This window comes from Artemia sp. Qi Xiang Cuo, chromosome 11, assembly GCF_049724085.1.
Source record: "Artemia sp. Qi Xiang Cuo chromosome 11, ASM4972408v1, whole genome shotgun sequence".
NCBI lineage: Eukaryota > Metazoa > Arthropoda > Branchiopoda > Anostraca > Artemiidae > Artemia > Artemia sp. Qi Xiang Cuo.
This window is the reverse complement of record NC_142804.1, coordinates 49042489-49065551: the sequence shown is the minus strand read 5'-3', so window position 1 is coordinate 49065551 and position 23063 is coordinate 49042489. Positions and strand designations below refer to the sequence as shown.

Below are 23063 nucleotides of genomic sequence, written 5' to 3'. Positions count from 1 at the left end.
GGGCTGAGCTTAGGCAACGAATAGGTACTATTTGAAAGATAAAGATGGCTTTAAACGATTGTTTGCCTGTTATTTCAAGCAAATTAGTGGTCCTATTTCAATTCTAAATTCTTGGTCAACCTTCTTAAGACCATAGGCGGGCGGGCCTTGTTCGCCTATCATTATAGGCAATCTAACGATCTTATGTCAATTTTAAATTCTTGGTCAACATGCCTGAGATTCTAGGCAGGCATGCCTTTCCAAAAACTAACAAACAAGTATGTGTCCAATAAGAGAGTCATGCATACTCTCGCCATTTACCCTTGCCCCAGCCATTTAAACATTTGCCTCTCAATTACTTGGACTATCTGTCTCGGCTTTTCTCTGTCTACAATTAGCCAGTGTTTCCACTTCTCCCGGTATTTCGGGAGATCTACTGAATTTCTAATCAATCTCCGGACAAAAAAAGAAGATACTGAATCTCCCGAAAATCTCCAGAAAACTTAATTCCCGGAACATTCTACTTTGTGGTCATTCTTTTTTTTTTTTTTTACCTGGCCGTTGCCTGTGGTCTTTAAGGGATTTTTCTTAACGTCCCAGGCAATTGAGGCACCGCGATTTGAATTTATTGGCATAGGTTTGCCCATTATCCATTCCGCAGTGGTTACATTGATTTTCTATTTTGATCATTTAAACACCTTCAAGGTTTGTAATTAAATAATTATATTCAATTTATAAACTAACCACAGGTGTTGGCTTGCACCAAGAAGACGGGAACTAGCACTATGTGGGTCCAGCTGATTCAGTAGGTTCAAAATGATCCAAAGTTGCTACAAATTTAAAGAAATATGAAAAAGATTAGACTTTGTCTGCAGTTGCTCTGTAGAACTGAAGGGGTTTGCTTCAAATGATCCAATACAAGAAACAGAGACGAAAATTACAGCATTTTGAAAACAATTTACCGTTTTTGCTGGTTGTCAAGTTAGTCCCATTGCTGAAAAATATGCCGCATAAGAATGTTACTGATAAAGTAAGATTGAGTAAGCTGAAAGTGACGAATATAGTCCGCCAGGGCTTGTCAGTGTATTATAAAACATAAAATCGCGAAGAAAGGAGTAGAGATGCCCCTATTGACACGATTGCCCACCCCTGCTGCCACCTACAACTTTTTTTTTTACATAATTTATGTCTGTTTGTTGTCAGTGAGAATGAAAAAACAGGAATTTTCTCACTTTGATGGATATTTTCTTGGATGGTTATTTGTGTTGGTCAATTTATTTTTTTTTTTTAATTGATTTCAAAATTAATTCATTTATGTTTTATGTTTTTTGTAAGTGAGAATGTAAAAAAAGTATTTTTCTAAATTGAAAAAAACAGTAATTTTCTCACATTGATGGATGTTTTCTTGGACGGTTATGTGTGTTGGTCAATTTATTTGATGTTTTTCATGGATGTCAACAGTAATTTATGTCTGTTTTATGGTTTTTGTCAGTGAGAATGGAAAAACAGGAACTTTCTCACTTGAAAAAACAGGAATTTTCTCACATTGATGGTTGTTTCATGGACGGTTATGTGTGTTGGTCAATTCATTTGATGTTTTTTATGGATATCAACAGCAATTCATGTCTGTTTTATGTTTTTTGTCAGAGAGAATGAAAAAACAGTAAATTTCTCACTTTAATGGATGTCAACATTAATTAATGTCTTTTTTATGGTTTTTGTCAGTGAGAATGAAAAAACGGGAACTTTCCCACTTTCATGGATGTCAACAGCAATTTATGTATGTTTTATGGTTTTTGTCAGTGAGAATGGAAAAACAGCATTTTTCTCACTGTACTGTCAATCATTAACCAAATTGTGTTCGAAAAAATATTAGTAATGTTTGAAAAGTACTTTTCCAGGAATAGATCAATGTCATTAATGTCTTTGCCTCGAAAACAGTTCTACTGGTTGAACTCCAAAAGAGATTAATAACCAATCGTCATGGAAACACATATCCAAGAAACATCTTAGTGATGATTAACTTTAGCGCGGGAATCAGGTTTCTTAGTAATTTAAAATGCGACAGAGCAAAGATGCCAAAAACAAGAGGAACACTCTGAAATATTGTTTGGGTGTTATTTGGGTAGAACTATTTTTAGACATCTTATGGAATTATTTCGGAGAAACAGTAAGAGAAATTTTAAAAGATGATTTTAAAAGATGATTTTAGGGTGAAACTCTGTGGTCGTTATAATACACAAGTTGTATTTGAACAGTGTCGTGAGGTTCCCTACCCCAACCCCAAAGGGCTTCGATCCCCCCAATCCAACCCTGAAGGAAGCCCCCGGTCGTAAAAGACCCTTCACCCTTCCAACGAACCAACCCACCTTCAAGGGCCCCCCCATAACCTAACAATCCATCCCCGGGCCCCGGAGTTCCGGTTTGGGTTTCGTCAGAAAACGCGGCCGTGGGGGGTAGGGGTTGCTCTTTTTGACTTTTCTGAGTTGGATTTCTTGGTCTTTCATAGGTATGTGTTGTCTGAAAACTAAGATTTGGGATGGATGGTTTGCTATTTTTGACTTTTCTGAGCTGGATTTCTTACCCTTTCATAGGTGTGTGTTGTCAGAAAATTATGATTTGGGATGTGTAGTTTCCTAGTTGGACTTTTCAGAGCTAGGATTCTTAGTCTCTCATAGGCGTTTGTTGTCTGAAACCTATAGTTTGGGATGAATAGTTTGCTATTTCAGGCTTTTATGAGCTAGGTTTCCTAGTATTTCGTAGGCGAATGTTGTCTGAAACTTATGATTTGGGATATGTAAATTACTATTTCGGGCTTTTCTGAGATAGATTTCTTAGTCTTTCGTTGGTTTGTGTTGTCTGAAACCTACGAGTTGGGATGGATGGTTTGCTATTTATGACTTTTTTGAGCTGAATTTCGTAGAATTTCATAGGTGGGTGTTGTCTGAAAATTACAATTTGGATTGATTAATTTGCTATTTCTAGCTTTTATTAAATAGATTTTTTAGACTTTCGTAGGTTTGTGTTCTCAGAAACTTATGATTTGAGATGTGTAGTTTGCTTTTTGGACTTTTAAGAGCTAGGATTCTTAGTCCCTCATAGGTGTTTGTTGTCTGAAACCTATAGTTTGGGATGAGTAGTTTTCTATTTTTGACTTTTCTGAGCTGGATTTCTTACCCTTTCATAGGTGTGTCTTGTCAGAAAATTATGATTTGGGATGTGTAGTTTTCTAGTTGGACTTTTCATAGCTAGGATTCTTAGTCTCTCATAGGCGTTTGTTTTCTAAAACCTATAGTTTGGGATGAATAGTTTGCTATTTCCGGCTTTTATGAGCTAGGTTTCCTAGTATTTCGTAGGTGTGTGTTGTCTGAAACTTATGATTTGGGATGGGTGGTTTGCTATTTTTGACTTTTCCATAAATTACTATTTTGGGCTTTTCTGAGCTAGATTTCTTAGTCTTTCGTTGGTGTGTGTTGTCTGAAACCTATGATTTGGGGAGTGTGGTTTGCTTTTTATGTCTTGTTGGATTTTTATTTCATAGTCGTCCATTGGTGGGTATTATCTAAGAATAACAATTTTGTATGGTTGATTTGTTATTTCCATCTTTTATTAGCTAGGTTTCATAAACTTTCTTAGGCGTGTGTTGCCAGAATGTTATGATTTGGGATGTGTTGTTTGCTTTCTGGACTTTTCAGAGCTAAGATTCTTAGTCCCTTATAGGTGTTTGTTGTCTGAAAGCTATAGTTTGGGATGAGTAGTTTGCTATTTCGGACTTTTATGAGCTAGGTTTCTTAGCCTTTCGTAGGTGTGTGTTGACTGAAACTTATGATTTGGGAAATTTAAATTACTATTTCGGGCTTTTCTGAGCTAGATTTATTAGTCTTTCGTTGGTGCGTGTTGTTTGAAATCTATGATTTAGGGTGTATGGATTGCTATTTTTTTACTTTTCTGAGTTGGATTTCTTAGTCTTTCATAGGTATGTATTGTCTGAAACCTATGATATGGGATTAGTGGTTCGCTATTTTTGACTGTTCTGAGCTGACTTTCTTAACCTTTTAAAGGTGTGTGGCGTCAGAAAATTGTGATTTTGGATGTGTAGTTTTCAAGTTAGACTTTTTACAGCTAGGATTCTTAGTCTCTCATAGGCGTTTGTTGTCTGAAACCTATAGTTTGGGATGAATAGTTTGCTATTTCAGGCTTTTATGAGCTAGGTTTCCTAGTATTTCGTAGGCGAATGGTGTCTGAAACTTATGATTTGGGATATGTAAATTACTATTTCGGGCTTTTCTGAGCTAGATTTCTTTGTCTTTTGTTGGTGTGTGTTGTCTGAAACCTATGATTTTGGATGGGTCGGTTGCTATTTATGACCTTTCTGCGTTGGATTTCTTTGCCTTTCATATGTGTGTGTTGTCTAAAACGCAGGATTCGCGATGGTAAATATGCTATTTCTAGTTTTTATTAACTAGGTTTTTGAGAGTTTCATAGATGTGTCTTGTCACAAAATAATAATTTGTGATGTGTAGTTCGGTTTTCGGACTTTTCAGAGCTAAGATTCTTAGTCCCTCATAGGCGTGTGTTTTCTGAAACCTATGGTTTGGGATGAGTGGTTTGCTATTTCAGACTTTTTAGAGCTAAGGTTTCTTAATATTTCATAGGTGTGTTTTGTCTGAAACTTATGATTTGAGGTGGCTAATTTGCTATTTCCGACTTTTCATAACCAGATTTTAGTCTTTCGTAGGTGTGTGATGACTGAAACCTATGATTTGGGATGTGTGGGTTGCTATCTTTTGACTTTTCTGAGTTCTAGTTTAGTTAAGTTTTAGTTAAGAGTTTAGAGTTTTAGCTTAGAGTCTTAGCTTAGAGTTTTAGTTAGAGTTCTAGTTTAGTTTAGTTATAGTTAAGAGTTTAGAGTTTTTAGCTTAGAATTGTTGTTGAAGTTCTAGTTTAGTTTAGTTTTAATTAAGAGTTTAGAGTTTTATCTTAGATTCATAGCTTAGAGTTTTTTTTAAAGTTGAAGTTTAGTTTATTAATAGTTAATTGTTTTTAGTTTTAACTTTTAGAATTAAATTAGAGTTTTAGTTTAGTTTAGTTTTAGTTAAGAGTTTAGAGTTTTTTATATTAGAGTATTAGATTAGAGTTTTTAATAGAGTTATAGTTTAGTTTAGTTTTAATTAAGAGTTTAGAGTTTTTAGCTTAGAGTCTTAGATTAGAGTTTTAGTTAGAGTTCTAGTTTAGTTTGGTTTTAGTTAAGAGTTAATAGTTTTTAGCTTATAGTATTATCTAAGATTTTTTGTTTAAGCTATAGTTTAGTTTAGTTTTAGTTAAGAGTTTATAGTTTTAGCTTAGAGTCTTAGCTTAGAGTTTTTGTTACAGTTTTAGTTTAGTTTAGTTTTAGTTAAGAGTTAAGAGTCTCGAGTTTTTAGCTTAGAGTATTATATTAGATTTTCTTTTAGAGTTCTATTTTGGTTTAGTTATAGTTAAGAGTTTATATTTTTTGCTTAGATCCTTATCTTATAGTTTGAGTTACAGTTGTAGTTTAGTTTAGTTATAGTTAAGAGTTTAGAGTTTTAGCTTATAGTCTTAGCTTAGAGTTTTTGTTATAGTTCTAGTTTAGTTTAGGTATAGTTAAGAGTTTTATGTTTTAACTTAGATAATTATCTAAGAGTTTTATCTTAGTTTATTTATAGGTATAGTTAAGAGTTTGGTGTTTTACAAGAGCGACTTATCTTAGAGATTTAGTTTAGTTAAGTTTTAGTTAAGAGTTTAGAGTTTTAGCTTATAGTAGTCTATTAAAGTTTTTGTAATAGTCCTAGTTTATTTTAGTTTTAGTTAGGAGTTTAGAATTGTTAGATTAGAGTATTAGTTTAGATTTTTTGTTGAAACTATAGTTTAGTTTAGAGATTTATCTTAGAATTAGAGTTTTAATTATAGTTATAGTTTACTTTAGTTTTAGTTAAAAGTTTAGAGTTTTATATTAGAGTATTAGCATATGGTTTATGTTGTAGATCTAGTTTATTTTAGTTTTAGTTAAGAATTTAGAGTTTAACTTAGAGTCTTAGATAAGAGTTTTTATTAGAGTTATAGTTTAGTTATATTTGAGAGTTTTGAGTTTTACCTTAGAGACTTAGATTAGAGTATTAGTTTAGTTTAGTTTTAATCAAGAGTTTAGAGTTTTATCTTAGAGCCTCAGCTTAGAGTTTATGTCAGAGTTTTAGTTTAGTTTTAGTTAAGAGTCTAGTGTCTTTATCTTAGAGTCTTAGCTTATAGTTTTTGTTTAGATTTCTAGTTTAGTTTTAGTTTAGAGTTTCATCTTATACTGAGAGTTTTAATTAGATTTATAGTTTAGTTTAGTTTTAGTTAAGAGTTTAGTGTTTTTAGCATAGAGTATTAGATTAGATTTATAGTTATAATTTAATTTATTTTTAGTTAAGAGTTTAGAGTTTTATCATATAGTTTTATCTTATAGTTATATTTATAGTTAAAGTTTAGTTTAGTTGAAGTTAAGATTTTAGAGTTTTAGCTTAGAGTCATAGCTTGGAGTTTTACTTAAAGTTATATTTTGGTTAAGTTTTAGTTAAGAGTTTTGAGTTTTAGCTAAGTCTTAGCTTAGAGTTTTTGTTAAAGTTCTAGTTTAGTTTAGTTTAGTTAAGAGTTTTGAGTTTTAGTTTAGAGTCATATCTCAGAGTTTTTAATAGAGTTCTATTTTAGAGTAATTTTAGTTAAGAGTTTGATGTTTTAACTTAGAGTTTCAGTTAGAGCTCTAGTTTAGTTTACTTTTAATTAAGAGTTATTTGTTTTACCATGGAATCTTAGCTTAGAGTTTTAGTTAGATTTCTAGTTTAGTTTAGTTTTAGTTAAGAGTTTAGAAATTTAGCTTAGAGTCTTAGCATAGAGTTTTGTTTGAGTTCTAGTTTATTTTAGTTTTAGTTAAGAGTTAAGAGTTTTTAGCTTAGAGTCTTAGCTTAGAGCTCTAGTTAGAGTTGAAGTTTAGTTTAGTAATACTTAAGCGTTCAAAGTTTTACCTTTGAGTCTTAGCTTAGAGTTTTTGTTAGAGTTTTCGTTTAGTTTAGATATAGTTAAGCGTTTGGAGTTTTACATTCGAGACTTAGATTAGAGTTATAGTTTAGTTTTAGTTAAGAGTTTAGATTTTTTTTTAGATTAGATTCTTAGCTTAGAGTTTTTGTTAGAGTTCTAGTTTAGTTTAGTTTTAGTTAAGATTTTAGATTTTTTTTTTAGCTTAGAGTCTTAGCTTAGATTTTTTGTTGGAAATCTAATTTAGTGTAGTTTAGTTCCGAATTTAGAGCTCGACCTTAGAGTCTTAGCTTAGAGTTTTATGTTATAGTTCTACCTCCCTTTAGTTTTAGCTTATAGCTTATAGTTTTTAGCTTCTAGCCATAACTTAGAGTCTTTATTAGATCTCTATTATTATTGAGTTTTAGTTAAAATTTTATATTTTTATCTAATATTATTACATAATTGAGTGCTTTTAGAATCTAGTTTAGTTAATATTTTTTATCTATAAATTTTAGTAATGTCGTAGAGTTTTTTTTTGTATTATTTTTACTGTTTTTTATAGGTAGTTAATAGTTAAGTTGTTTTTAATACAGTTTTTGATGTACTTCTAGTTTAGTTTAGTTTTAGTTAAGATTTTAGTATTATAGAAGGGAGTCTCAAAACAGAGTTTTGTTAGATGTACAGTTTTCCTTAAAAGTTTAAAGTTTTATCCTAGAGCCTCGGATGAGAGTTTATGTTAGACTTCTATTTTATTTTTGTTTCAGTTAAGAGTTTCGAGTTTTACCATATATTCTTAGACTAGAGTTTTTGTTATTGTTCTAGTTTGTTTAATTTTTAGTTAAAAGTTTTACGTTTTACCTTTGACTCTCATTTACATTTCTAGTTTGATCTACTGTTAGTTATGAGTTTGGTGTCTTAACTTTTAGTCATAGCTTAGAGTTTCACTTAGAGTTCTATTTTAATTTTGGTTAATAGTATATAGTTTTATACTATAGTCTTAGCTTAGAGTTTTAGCTATATATATAGTTTATTTTAGTTTTATTTAATAGTATATAGTTTTTATATTATATTCATTTATTAGAGTTTTTTTTTGTTTTATTTCGTTTGTATCTTATCTGTTATTTTCGTGTTTGATCTTAGAGTAGAGGAATCTAGTTTTTTTTATTGTAATATATTAGTTTATTATTATTTAATAGTCTATAGCTTTTACTTATAGACTTAGCTTAGAGTTTTTGTTATAGTTATCGTTTAGTTTAGATATAGTAAAGAGTTTTGATTCTTAAATTCAAGATTTATCTTAGAATTTTAGTTTAGTTTTAGTTAAGAGTTTAGAGTTTTTTTTAGCTTAGAGCCTTAGCTTAGAGTTTTTGTTAGAGTTGTAGTTAAGTTTAGTTTTATTTATGAGTTTTGCGTTTTAACTTAAAGTCATTGCTTAAATTTTTAGTTGGAATTCTAGGTTAGTTTTAGTTAAGAGTTTGTAATTTTAGCTTAGAGTCTTAACTTAGAGTTTTTTGTTATAGTTCTAGTTTAGTTTGGTTTTTATTAAGGTTTTAGAGTTTTTAGTTTAGAGTCTTAGCTTGGAGTTTTTGTTAATTTGAAGTTGAGTTTAGTCATAATTAAAAATTTATAGTTTTTAGAATATACTCTTAGTTTTGAGTTTTAATTAGAGTTCTTGTTTAATTAAGCTGTAGTTAAAAGTTTAGATTCTTATCATAGAGTCTTAGCTTAGAGTTTTCGTTGAAAATCTAGTTTAGTTTAGTTAAGAGTTTAGAGTTCTACCTCAGAGTCTTAGCTTAGAGTTTTACTTGGAATTGAAGTTTAGTTTAGTTATAGTTAAGGGTTTAGAGTTTTAGTTTTTACTCTTAGCTCAGAGTTTTATTTAGAGTTCTAGTATAGTTTAGTTTTTGTTAAGAATTTTTGGTTATACATGAAATTCTTACCTGATAGTTTTATTTATAGTTCTAATTATAATTTAGTTTTATTTAAGAGTTTTGAGCTTTACCTTAAGGTATTAGATTAGGGTTTTAATTAGAGTTGAACTTTCGTTTACTTTAGTTACAGATAAGAGTTTATAATTTTATCTTAGAGTCTTAGCTTAGAGTTTTAGTTATTGTTTAGTTTAGTTTTAGTTAAGAGTTATAGCTTAGAGGTTTAGCCTAGAATCCTGGCTTAGAGATTTATTTAGAGTATTAGGGTAGATTAGATAAAGTTTGGTTAGACTAGGTTAGGTTAAGTCAGGTTAGGTAAGTTAGGTTAGGTTAGCTAAGCTAGGTTAGGACAGGTTAGCTAGTAAACATCTTTCCATGTTTAAGTTAGGTTAGGTTAGGCTAGATTAAGTTAATTTAGGTTAGGTTAAGTTAGGTTAGGTTAGCTTACGTACGCGCGTACGTAAGCTAATCTAACCTAACCTAAACTAACTTAACCTAACCTAACATAACTTAATCTAGCCTAACCTAACCTAACCTAAAAATGGAGAGATGTTTACTAGCTAACCTAACCTAACCTAACTTACCAGACCTAACCTAACTTATGAGGTAGAACTCTGAGGTAGAACTCTAAACTCTTAACTAAACTAAACTAGATTTTCAACAAAAACTCTAAGCTAAGACTCTAAGATAAAACTCTAAACTCTTAACTAAAACTAAACTAAACTAGAACTCTAAGTAAAACTCTAAGCTAAGAGTCTATGCTAAAAACTCTAAATTCTTACCTATGACTAAACTCAACTTCAACTTCACAAAAACTCTAAGCTAAGACTCTAAGCTAAAAAATCTATAACCTGAATAAAAACTAAACTAGACTAAAACTATAACACAAAACTCTATGTTATGACTCTAAGCTAAAATTCTAAACTCTTAACTAAAGCTATCCTAGAACTACAGAAAATACTCTAAGATATGATTCTAATTTAAAGCAAAAAACTAATAAATGAAACTATAATTAACTAGAACTCTAACAAAAAATCTAGGCTAAGACTCTAAGATAAAAAAAACCTCTAAAATCTTAACTAAAACTATACCAAACTAAAAATCTAAGCTATATCTCGAAGTTAAAACTACAAACGCTTTACTATATCTAAACTAAACTAGAACTCTGACAAAAACTCTAAGCTAAGACTCTAAGTTATAGCTCTAAACTATTAACTTTTACTAAAATATACTTCTTCTCTAACAAAAAACCCTATTGTGAGAATCTAATATAAAACTGTAAAATATTAACTGAACTAAACTAGAACTTCAACAAAAAAACTTTAAACTAGGACTCTAAGATAAAAACTCTATACTCGTCAATAATACTAAACTAAACTACAACTCTAGAAAAAACTATAAGCTAAAACTCTAGTATTAAACTATATACTCTTAACTAAAATTAAACTATAACTCTAAGTGAAACTCTAAGCTATGATTAAAATTTAAAACAACAAACTCTTAAATAAAAGTAAATCAAACTAGAACTATAACTTAAACTCAAAGTTAAAACATCAAACTCTTAACAAAAATTTAACTAAACTAGAACTCTAACAAAAACTCTAAGCTAAGACTCTAAGGTAAAAATCTAAACTCTTAACTAAAACTAAGCTAAACTAGAAGTCTAACAAAAACTCTAATCTGAGACTCTAATATAAAACTCTAAACTCTTAATTAAAACTAGAACTCTAAAAAAAATTATAATATAATACTCTATGCTAAAACACTAAACTCTTAACTAAAGCTAAACTAAGCTAGAACTCTAACAAAAACTCTAAGCTAAAACTCTAAACTCTTAACTAAAGCTAAACTAAACTAGAACTCCAACAAAAAAAACTCTAAGCTAAGACTCTAAGGTAGAACTCTAAACTCTTAACTAAACTAAACTAGATTTTCAAAAAAAACTATAATGTAAGACTATTGGATAAAACTATAAAACCTTAACTAAAACTCAACAATACTAGAGCAATAATTAAGAATCTGATCTATGGCTATAATCTAAAAACACTCAGCTCAAAAAAAAAACTAAAGGGAGGTAGAAATAAAAAATGAAAAAATAAGATATAAATATATGTTGTAACTCCAAACTATTAAATAAACTAAAATATATTTTCAAAAAAAAATCTATGATATGACTATAAAATAAAACTCTTAACAAAAAATTAAACAAACTAGAACTTAAAAAAAAACTCTAAGCTAAGACTATCAGCTAAAAAAACTCTAAACTCTTAACAAAAACTAAACTAAAACTCTAAGCTAAGTCTCGAAGGTAAAACTCCAAACGCTTAACTATATCTAAACTAAACTAGAACTCTAACAAAAACTCTCAGCTAAGACTATAGGCTAAAAACACGAAACTCTTAATAATAACTAATATAAAATAGAAATATAAAAAAAACAATGTGCTAAGACTCTAAGCTAAAAACTCGAAACTATTAATTAAAACCAAACTAAACTAGAACTCTAATTAAAACTATAAGTCTAAGCTAAAACTCTAAACTAAACTAGAAATTCAACAAAAACTCTAAACTAAGACTATAAGATAAGAACTCTAAACTACTAAATAAAACTAAAGTACACTATGACTCTATTAAAAACGTTAAGATACGACTCTAACCTAGAACTCTAAACTCTTAACTAAAACTGAACTAAACTAAAACTCTAAGCTAAGTCTCTCTGGTAAAACACCAAACTCTTAACTATAACTATAACTAAACTAAAACTCTTAGCTAAGTTTCTAAGGTAAAACACCAAACTCTTAACTATACCTAAACTAAACTAGAACTCTAACAAAAACTCTAAGCTAAGACTCTAAGATAAAACTCTTAACTATAACTAAAATAAACTAGAACTATAACTAAAACTCTAAGCTAATAATCTAAGCTAAAACTCTAAACTCTTAACTAGAAGAAAAATAAACTAGAACTGTATCAAAAACTCTAAGCTAATACTCTAAGCTAAAAACTCGAGACTCTTAACTCTTAACTAAAACTAAACTAAACTAAAACTGTAACAAAAACTCTAAGCTAAGACTCTAAGCTAAAACTATAAACTCTTAACTAAAACTAAACTAAACTAGAGCTTCAACAAAAACTCTAAGCTAAGACTCTAATCTAAAAACTCTAAAATCTTAACTAAAACCAAAATAAACTTGAACTCTAAATAAAACTCAATGCTATCACTCTAAGCTAAAAACTAAACTCTTAATTAAAACTAAACTAAACTAGAACTCTAGCAAAAACTCAAATCTAAGACTCTAAGCTACAAAACTCTAAACTCTTAACTAAAACTAAACTAAACTAAAACTCTAAGGTAAAACTCCAAACTCTTAACTATTACTAAACTAAACTTCAACTTTAACAAAAACTCTAAGCTATGACTCGAAGCTAAAACTCTAAACTCTTAATTAAAACTAAACTAAACTAGAACTTCAACAAAAACTCTAAGCTAAGACTCTAAGCTAAAAACCCTAAACTCTTAACTAAAACTAAACTATAACTATAACAAAAACTCTAAGCTAAGACTCTAAGCTAAAAACTCTAAACTCTTAACTAAAACTAAACTAAACTAGAACTCAGAAAAGTCAAAAAATAGCAACCCACACATCCCAAATCATAGGTTTCAGTCATCACACACCTACGAATGACAAAGAAATCTGGTTATGAAAAGTCAAAAATAGCAAATTACACACCTCAAATCATAAGTTTCAGACAACACAACTATGAAATACTAAGAAACCTTAGCTCAGAAAAGCCTTAAATAGCAAACTACTCATCCCAAACCATAGGCTTCAGACAACAAGCACCTATGAGCGACTAAGAATCCTAGCTCTGAAAAGTCCAAATACCGAACTACAAATCCCAAGTCATTATTTTGTGACCACACACATCTATAAAACGCTAAAAAACATAGCTAATAAAAACTGGAAATAGCAAATTAACCATCCCAAATCATAAGTTTCAGACAACACACACCTATGAAAGGCAAAGAAATCCAACTCTGAAAGGTTAAAAATAGGAATCGACCCATCCCAAACCAAAGGTTTCAGACAGCACACACCAACTAAAGACGAAGAAATCAAGCTCAGAAAAGTCTGAAAGAGTAAGTTGAATGTTTCAAATTATAAGTTTCAGACAACATTCACCTACGAAATACTAGGAAACCTAGCTCATAAAAGCCTGAAATAGCAAACTATTCATCCCAAACTAAAAGTTTCAGACAGCAAAAGCCTATGAAAGACTAAGAATCCTAGCTGTAAAAATTCTAACTTGCAAACTACACATCCCAAATCACAATTTTTTGACGACACACACCTATTAAATTTTAAGAAAGCCAGCTCATAACAGTCAAAAATAGCGAACCCCTAATCCCATATCATAGGTTTCAGACAATTCATACCTATGAGAAACTAAGAAATCCAACCCAGAAAAGTAAAAAAATAGCAATCCATACACCCTAAATCATAGGTTTCAGACAACAAGCACCAACGGAAGACTAATAAATCTAGCTTAGAAAAGCCCGAAATAGTAATTTAAATATCCCAAATCATAAGTTTCAGTCAACACACACCTACGAAAGGTTAAGAAACCTAGCTCATAAAAGCCTGAAATAGCAAACTACTCATCCCAAACTATAGGTTTCAGACAACAAACACCTATGAGGGACTAAGAATCCTAGCTCTGAAAAGTCCAAATAGCAAACTACACATCCCAAATCATAATTTTCTGACAACACACACCTATGAAAGGCTAAGAAACCTAGCTAATAAAAGCTGGAAATAGCACATTAACCATTCCAAATCATAAGTTTCAGACAACACACACCTATGAAGGACTAAGAAATCCAGCTCAGAAAAGTCATAAATAGCAATCCACCCATCCCAACTCGTAGGTTTCAGACAACACAAACCGACGAAAGACTAAGAAATCTAGCTCAGAAAAGCTCGAAATAGTAATTTACATATCCCAAATCATAAGTTTCAAACGATACACACACCTACGAAATACTAGGAAACCTAGCTCATAAAAGCCTGAAATAGCAAACTATTCATCCCAAACTATAGGTTTCAGACAGCAAACGCCTATGAGAGACTAAGAATCCTAGCTCTGAAAAGTCCAACTAGCAAACTACACATCCCAAATCATAATTTTCTGACAAGACACACCTATGAAAGGGTAAGAAATCCAGCTCAGAAAAGTCAAAAATGGCAAACTACTCATCCCAAAATATGGCTTTCAGACAAAAAGAATCTATGAGGGCTTACGCATCCTCGCTCATAAAATTACAGCAATAATACAAAGACTCCCATATCCAAACATTCTGGCAACACAAGCCACTGAAAGGTTAAGAACCCTAGCTAATAGAAGCTGGACCTAATAAATCAACAGTCCAAAATCGTTATTTTCAGACTACACCCACCTATGAAAGGCTAAGAAACTCAGCTCAGAAAAGTCATAAATAGCAAACCAGCTATCCCAACCCAAAAGTTTGGGAAAACACACATCAACAAAACCCAATCATATTTAGATCAGAAAAGCCGGAAATAATCATTTAAATATTCCAAATCATAAGTTTCAGACAACATTCGCCAACGAAATACTAGAAAATCTAGCTCATAAAAGCCTGAAATAGCAAACTATTCATCCCAAACTATAGGTTTCAGACAACAAACGCCTATGAGAGACTAATAATCCTAGCTCTGAAAAGTCCAACTAGCAAACTACACATCCCAAATCATAATTTTCTGACAACACACACCTATGAAAGGGTAAGAAATCCAGCTCAGAAAAGTCAAAAATAGCAAACCATCCATCCCAAATCATAGGTTTCAGACAACACATACCTATGAAAGACTAAGAAATCCAACTCAGAAAGGTCAAAAATAGCAACCCATACACCCCAAATCATAGGTTTCAGACAACGCACACCACCAAACGCCGGGGCCCGGGGAGGGCCTTTTTGGGTGTGGGGGGCCCTTGTAGGCGAGGTGGTTATTGAGAAGGTTGGAGGGTCTATGGGGACTGGTGAATTCCTTCGGGGTGGGGGTGGGGGGATCGAAGCCCTTTGGGGTTGGGGTAGGGAACCTCACGACACTGTTCAAATACAACTTGTGTATTATAACGACCACAGAGTTTCACCCTCAAATCCTCTTCTAAAATCATCTTTTAAAATGTCTCTAACTGTTTCGCCGAAATAATTCCATAAAATGTCTAAAAACGGTTTCGCCCAAATAACCCCTAAACGTAATTTCAGCGTGTTCCTTTTGTTTTTTGGCATCTCTGCTCTGTCACATTTCAAATTACTAAGAAACCTGATTCCCGCGCTAAATCTATTCATCGCTAAGATGTTTCTTGGAGAATTGTTTCCATGGCGTTTGGTTGTGAATATCTTTTGGAGTTCAACCAGTAGAACTATTTCCGAGGCAATGTCATTAATGACTTGGATCTAGTCCTGGAGCAGCACCTTTCAGACATTATTAAACTTTGCCCGGAAACAATTTGATTAATGACTGACAGCAAAGTGACAGAAATACTTTTTTTCCATTCTCACTGACAAAATCCATAAAACATTCATAAATTGTTGTTGACATCCATGAAAGTGGGAAATTTCCCGTTTTTTCATTCTCACTGAAAAAAAACATAAAACATACATAAATTGATGTTGACATCCATGAAAGTGAGAAAGTTCCTGTTTTTCCATTCTCTCTGACAAAAACCATAAAACAGACATAAATTACTGTTGACATCCATGAAAAACATCGAATAAATTGACCAACACACATAACCGTCCATGAAACAACCATCAATGTGAGAAAATTCCTGTTTTTTCAAGTGAGAAAGTTCCTGTTTTTTCATTCTCATTGACAAAAACAATAAAACAGACATAAATGGCTGTTTACATACATGAAAAACATCAAATGAATTGATCAACAAACATAACCGTCCATGAAACAACCATCAATGTGAGAAAATTCCTGTTTTTTCAAGTGAGAAAAATACTGTTTTTCCATTCTCACTGACAAAAACCATAAAACAGAAATAAATTACTGTTGACATCCATGAAAAACATCAAATAATTTGACCAACACACATAACCATCCAAGAAAACATCCATCAAAGTGAGAAAATTCCTGTTTTTTCATTCTCACTGACAACAAACAGACATAAATTATGTAAAAAAAAGTTGTAGGTGGCAGCAGGGGTGGGCAATCGTGTCAATAGGGGCATCTCTACTGAAAGGATGAAAACGAGTACAATTAGTGGTCGAAAAGTGCCATTGACAAAATAATGGTGGGAACATTCCGATAGTGCCAATGATGATAAAACAGTGACTGTGACAGCCGTGGATTACTGGAAATCGGCTTTGAGTGCGAGACACCACCATGGAAACCAAACTTAGCAAAGTTTGTGCAATACTTGCGTTCCTTGCCAATTTCGAACGTGGCTTCAGAAAGACTGTTCAGCTTATTCAAGAAGTAAAGACAGACAGAAGGAATCATTTGGTAACAGTAACTTTGACTTCCACAACTCAGACGAAACTTGAAATGAAACAAGACGGAGTTACAGCAGACACACTGACGGTTGACCAGCCCCTCAGAAAGAGGCTAAAAGAAGTAGTAGCGTATGCCATCACAGCTGAGTTACTGCATGATCAGAGGAGAATTCTCACATAAAAAGCCAAGCGATAGACACAGATTATGAATGTAATGCGGTATATGTATCTGAAAGTTTTGCTATTTTGTATACTTTTATCAGTTATATCAATACTAATGAGCTACGACTTTGCGTTTTCTCTTTATCATTTGTGAATACCTCTGGGGATGGTGGTAAAAAAGATTATCCACTCAACTCAGACTCAATGGCCAAAGTCCTAGTGTCCCTAATTCGTCCAGATTTTCTGTCCCAGTCCTGAAATTAGTGGGATCTCGTGTGGAATCTCAAAGGGCGAGAAAAAGCAGGGGTCGATGAAGAAAAATGTCTTAATTAAACAGCTTTAGAGTCTGAATGAAATATAAATGCACTTAGTTTCAAAATTAAATACATATCAAGCTTCTCGCTGCTTCCTTTTGTCATGTTTGACAACGTTAATTGCCGAATTTTCTTTCCGGAATTGTAGCTGGCTCCAGTAAATCTGCACTCCAAACATTTAGAATGTGGTACTTTATACTCAAATCGCTCGAACACCTCCAAAAACTCAATACAAAGTACAAAATATTGGAAATTCTACCAAATCCTGAGATCCATCTCCCGATTTTCTCCCGAATCCTGAGAGCCATCTCCCGATTTTTTCCCGAAAATTGTCAAGATTTTACAGATTGTATGAAAACATAAGTGGAAACACTGCAATTAGCCATGTTTTGATGCAACCTATGCAACCTACTGTAAAATACTTGATAACTTCAATTCAAAATCAGCGGATTATATATACATATATATATATATGTATGTGTGTGTGTGTATATATTAATTGGGGCCATGAAGTGGAGCATGGTTCAATTCTGGGGCGCTGTTGCCGAAAGTGTCCCTGAACATACTCATTACCGTTACTGCCAGTTGTCTAGAATTTATCCCTTTTTCAAGTTTTTAACGATGCTTTATGCAACATTTCTAAGTTTCAAGGTTCAACTGATTTAACTTTCGTTTGATTGTATGTGCACCGGGGCGGCCAGAATGACTTTACTTGATTATTGCATTTATTTTATCGGGATTATTATATTTCCATTAAAATATAAGAAAGTGTGCATAGTTCTATTTAATCTATTTATCATATCTAGTTTTTTATTTTAAATTTTTCTCTTCAAGAAACAAAATGTGGAATTATTGTTTTCAGGTGAGCCAATATTGCGTAAAGAGCGGGATATTGAGTATGGGACAATCTCCCTTATATACGGATCGCTCCTAACTTTCAGCAGAAAAAAACTTTTTTTTATTTTAAGCTCTTTTATTATATTTTTGTTCTTTTGTTCTTTTATTATCTTTTATTTAATGTTTTTCCATGTTGCTCCTTACTTTCAGCAGAAAAAAAATTCGTTTTTTTATTTGATAAATTTCATAAGTTTTAAAGATGATCTTGAAACCAAATTTTTGGGCGCGGTGCTAGACACCTACAAATAAAAGGTGCGATCCAGATAACTATTATACAATGAAATTCAACAAGGCAACAACTATAAATACAAAAATTTAAAAGACGTTTAAAAAAAACGGCACGTGCGAAAAAATTGCCATTTCCGGCTGAATAAGGAATCGTAATTATCATGTAAATTACTCTTAAAAGTAAAATCTTAGTTAGAAAACATATTTAAGGGAATTTCGAAAGACAGCTTGAAAACCCTAAGAAAAGGCGTCGAATCGAAACAAAAAGGAAAGCATTGGGGTTGTCATTGCAAAAAACAGCCAATTTTGTATCTGGCCTTTTCAGGTAATGACTGGACTTCCTTAGAAAAACAGAGCAAGGGTTATTTTGAAGAACAAGAAGAAATAAAGAGAAGTTTAAAGCATTTGGTTGATGAGTCCGACGAAGATGAAAGTGAAGATCTTCTAATAGTTCGAAAAAAATCGGATAAAGAGAAGGTAAATGTTTGCATTATTTGCCCTTTTGACAGATCAGGATTTATTTTTCAGAAGTGGATATATGGGCTTGGAACTTGTGTCAGTGTTAAGAGAGGGGAGGATTCAGTTTTTGAACAAGGGTGCGTGTATCTGGGCTGAGGTCTTGAAATGTCTCGATTTCTAATTCATAAATGTGTATTACAATGATTGATGTTCATGTTTGTGTAAAAAATACGTGAGGTCTATATACATAAATAGACAAGTCAGGGCTGATGTCTAGGGGCTCCAAAATTGAGGGGTGTACTTCTAAATAAGTTCTTAGACCATGTTGCCTTTCCATTTGTACTTAAAATGAAATGAAAATGCAAAGGGTGAAATTTCCAATTAAGACAGTGAGCTTTGAAACAAAAAGCTCCTTTTTTGCGAATACCAATAAAAGCTCCAATATTTCGGCTCCACATCCGGAAGCCTTTATAGTCAAGGACCCACGATAACGAAAGATCGCTAGAAAATAGCTACCAGGCTTCAACGAGCTGAAGAAGGTTTGAATATGGAATCTAGGGCAGAAACAAGCGCTGAAAACGAATGTCTGGGGGCGCATTTAAAATTCCTTGCGCCAATTGCAAAGGGGGCGTATCTGCAGAAATAGGAAAAAAACAAAGATTGGGTATATTTTTATTCTGGGGAGTTTTTTGAGCATTCTGTCTGGTAGAATATCTCTCTATGAGTGCAATTTCAGATCAAATTCCACTAATGAAGGATTTCAAAAGTAGAGGGGGAGTATTATCTCTCTACTCTACTTTTCACATCTACCTTGCTTTAATTTGCAGTTGCAAGCATTAAGAATTTGCGAGTTCTTCAACTGATCGAGATTAGCGTGAAATAGTTATACTCTGTGCAATACTAAGTATTTTTGCATTCTCTCCCATCTCCCACCCTAACTCCCCCGATGTGACCCAGATCTTTCCATGCTCGGACACCCTCTTTGTGCTACACTTATGCAACTAGCGGAAATTTCACGGGAGCGCTACCTAGCAATGCGATCTCATTACACGAACGTCAACATCATCACTTTGTTGATAATCGAAGATTTTAAAGCCAACAAAGGACTGACTAACTGTTAAGTGAAATAGCTGATATTTGGTTTTTGCAGGAGAGTGGTGTGTTAGACTGTTGCTGTAAAAACAAGACAATTAGTCTTCAACAAGACAAGACAATTGTAAAAACAGGAACGTTGCTTGTATAGGTGTGAAGCCTTCGTTATCGACGTCATGCCACTGGTTCGCCAAAAGCCACCAGCTGAACATGAAACCGTCGAAATCTATGCCATGCGGTTGCTTAAAGCCATGTTGAAAGGGATACCTGAAACAGCAAGTGAAATTCATATCGTCGGTGACAGGTATGACGGACTGTTTGGTCACACTGATCCAAATGGTGGCAGTATGTCTCTGAAGGACTGCAGTGGATGTCACCAGTTACGTGGCCGCTGCTCGACAGTCCACTCCTTCTCGACTAGCACAAAAATTGGAAACTGGGCAAAGATTGTTGCAAATACGAAGAGCAAAGCAAATTTGATGAAAGCAATTTATGAAACATGGGAAGCAAATGGATTTGACTATATAAGCAGCTTAAGTACTGCCGACATCTTGCGTGTATGGCTGTCTGGAGGATTTGAAGGCAGGATGAGAGCTGTGTGTTTAAGTCATGATGTTGATTTGCTTAGTTTCGAGCTATTTCTATGTAGCACACATGAGGAAGCGGACACCAGAATGGCTCTGCACGTTGCGTTTTGCTTCAGAAACGGCTTTGAAAGGGTGACTGTTTGTGCTAATGATACTGATATAGTTGTGATACTAGTGGACCAATTCCCTCGTCTCCTTAACATTTTTCCTGGGGAGAATGTTGTGCCTCAACTCCTTGTGAAGTTTCCAAATTTTTATGTCCCCATTGATCTTCTATTCCAGAGAACGGAGAAGCAATTGCTGAACTCCCTGACGTTCATTCACAGCATTTCGGGGTGTGACACAACGAGTTACTTTTTCTCCAAAGGAAAACGAACATGCTTAGCGTCCGCCAAGAAGAGCGGTCTGTACACGGAGATTCAGTGTGCAATACAGAAGTTGAGGGATTAAACCTTCACGAAAGCCAGTATGCTCTCCTTCCAAGATGTTGCAAGAAAGGTGATAATTAGCGCTTATGGAAGGGATCCTAAACAGTTTTTCCTCATTGTTTTACGAAAACACGTGTACCCTCGTAAGGAGGTGAAAGTATTGCCTCCTACAGAGGGGGCGTTTGTGGAACATTGTAGGAGTTCTTACTATCGACTTGCAATCTGGAATGCCTCATTGATTGTAAGACAATCTCTACCCAGCCCTGCGAGCTATGAATGACAATTTTTTGGACAAGATATTTCTCCTGTTGTTTCAAGCGCTTCCGTCGGAATATTCACAACTCTTTTGTGAGTGTAGGAAAAAGTGCTCCAAGAACTGTAAATGCCTTCCTCGATTTTGTGATATTTGGTGTGCTTGTGCGGGAAAGTGTGATAATTCGCCCGAAGATGTATAACACATGCGTAATTTGTGGTCATTTTCTTTAGATTCTTTTTCTTTTTCTTTTTTTTTTATTAAAAGCTCTATTTCTGCAGCTATTTTTTTTTATTTTGGACGTACTTCTGTCGAAGCTAGGATTCAATATCTGTGCACTTTAATTTATTCCAAGTGGCTTCTGTTTTGACACCACAAGCGGAATGGAGTTGCAAATATGATGTCACCTTCCTGTGCAGCCCCAATTGCTCTGTTCCTCCCCCTTTGAACATAACTCTAATGCAAGTACACGAAAGTTGGTTTCCCGTGTCACCACTTAGGTATGTTTTAATAATGTGCAGTTAGGAAGCTAGATCTGATTGTGCTCATCATTTTTTCTTTTCTCTCTCAGTACCTTATTCTGTTTCACATTCTAAGATCATACCTCTCATCTAGGTAAAAAACAGAAAATATAGCTAATGACGTCATCGATTTTGCAAATTAGGTGATATCTCCTTTGGCGCACAAAATTTTCGTTGCGCCCGCCTATATTCGTTTTCAGCAACCAATTCTGCCCCTGATAAATTCCTCAAACATTCTTCAGCTCGTTGAAGCCTGTGATGTTAGAATTTCGTTTGCTGGGTCCTTGACTATTACCAACTCAAAAAAAAACTAAATTAAACGAAATAACGTGTTAAAAAAAAAATAACCTAAGAAGATGCGAAAAACGCACAAACTCTGAACAACGAAAAGAAAAAAAAGGAACTCGCGTATGATAAATTATAGTTGTTGTTTTTTTTAAACAAATCTGACATGGCAATCATACACAAGCACAAGGCAGTGAAAATGATGTATTATATTCTATTTATGTTTTTATATCATTCTATATTATAATATTATTAATATATATTTCATTATTATTCTATACTATGTTATGTTATTCCATTGTATTATATTCTATGCATTATATGTATATTCTATATCATATGTATATTCTATATATTATGTTGCATTATATGTCCATCGTTGTCTCCTGATATGAGGTTTTGACCAAATGGAACAGTCTTTTCGTGAAAAAAAAAGCATGATGTGGAAGCTAGATTAAAGCAGTTAGGATGAGGACAGATTAAAGGCTTTTAATACTATTACGATTAAAAAATTGAATGATTTTTTTCTTGAGCTATCTCGCAGAAGTATGTTGACATTTAATCTAGGCTCAACGACAGATTCTTGCATGAAAAGATACTGTCATATTGTCAGAACTTCATATCAGAAGGCAACCACGGACTTACGAAATACAGCATTTTGACTATATTGGGCTTGTGTATGATCGCCATGCCATTTTTCTTTTTCAAGAACAACTATAGTTTATCGTACGTGGGTTAGTCTATTTTTTTTCCTTTTTAATGGGTATGTATGGTTTTTGTATCTTTTTATGTTAATTTTTAGTATGTGCTAGCTTGTTTCGCTCTTGATAAAGGCTTTCGGATGTGGAGCTGAATTTTTGGACTGTTTTTGCATTTGTACAGAAAAGTTCTTGTTTTAATTACAAGTTTTATTTGTTTGCATATTTTTCATTCATTTCATGTTTTTCTTTTGCAAATCTATCCGTGATCGCATGTCTAAATATTCATTTTATGTTTAGACATGTTTGTCATTATAATTACAAACAACAGGGAATTTTTCTTAAGGCAGTGGAACCTTAACCCTAAATGAATATTTTAACCCTATATCCAAGGGCCTTCCTCAGCAAAACAAATTAAAATATAAAAAAAACTCTTTAAAATACGACCATTAAAACTAAAAACTTTTTAAAACAGTCCTAGCATCCTTACTTCAGGGAAGTTCAACCAGACATTTTAAAGTGTAATCTGTATCTTAAAGACTTGGGAATAAGGTTTTTATTTCTACAAGATTCTAAGAACTTTTGTTGCTTAATGATATTAGTGTATTTTCTCCCTAAACTAATAAAATAAAAGATATCATAGGTCAACTGCTCCAGGAGTCCCGGTTGGACTTCCCTGAGGTAAGGA

The 23063-nt window shown here is 32.9% G+C and overlaps 1 protein-coding gene across 1 annotated transcript in view; it reads left to right on the top strand.

Moving 5' to 3' along the window:
- Nucleotides 1-23063, top strand: part of LOC148947080 (protein KRI1 homolog) — a 434670-nt gene that overhangs the window by 60837 nt on the left and 350770 nt on the right. Inside the window, exon 5 of the mRNA XM_089096506.1 lies at nucleotides 18378-18529. Within this exon, the coding sequence (XP_088952632.1) occupies nucleotides 18378-18529 (152 nt within the window). The remainder of the gene's footprint in view (nucleotides 1-18377; nucleotides 18530-23063) is intronic.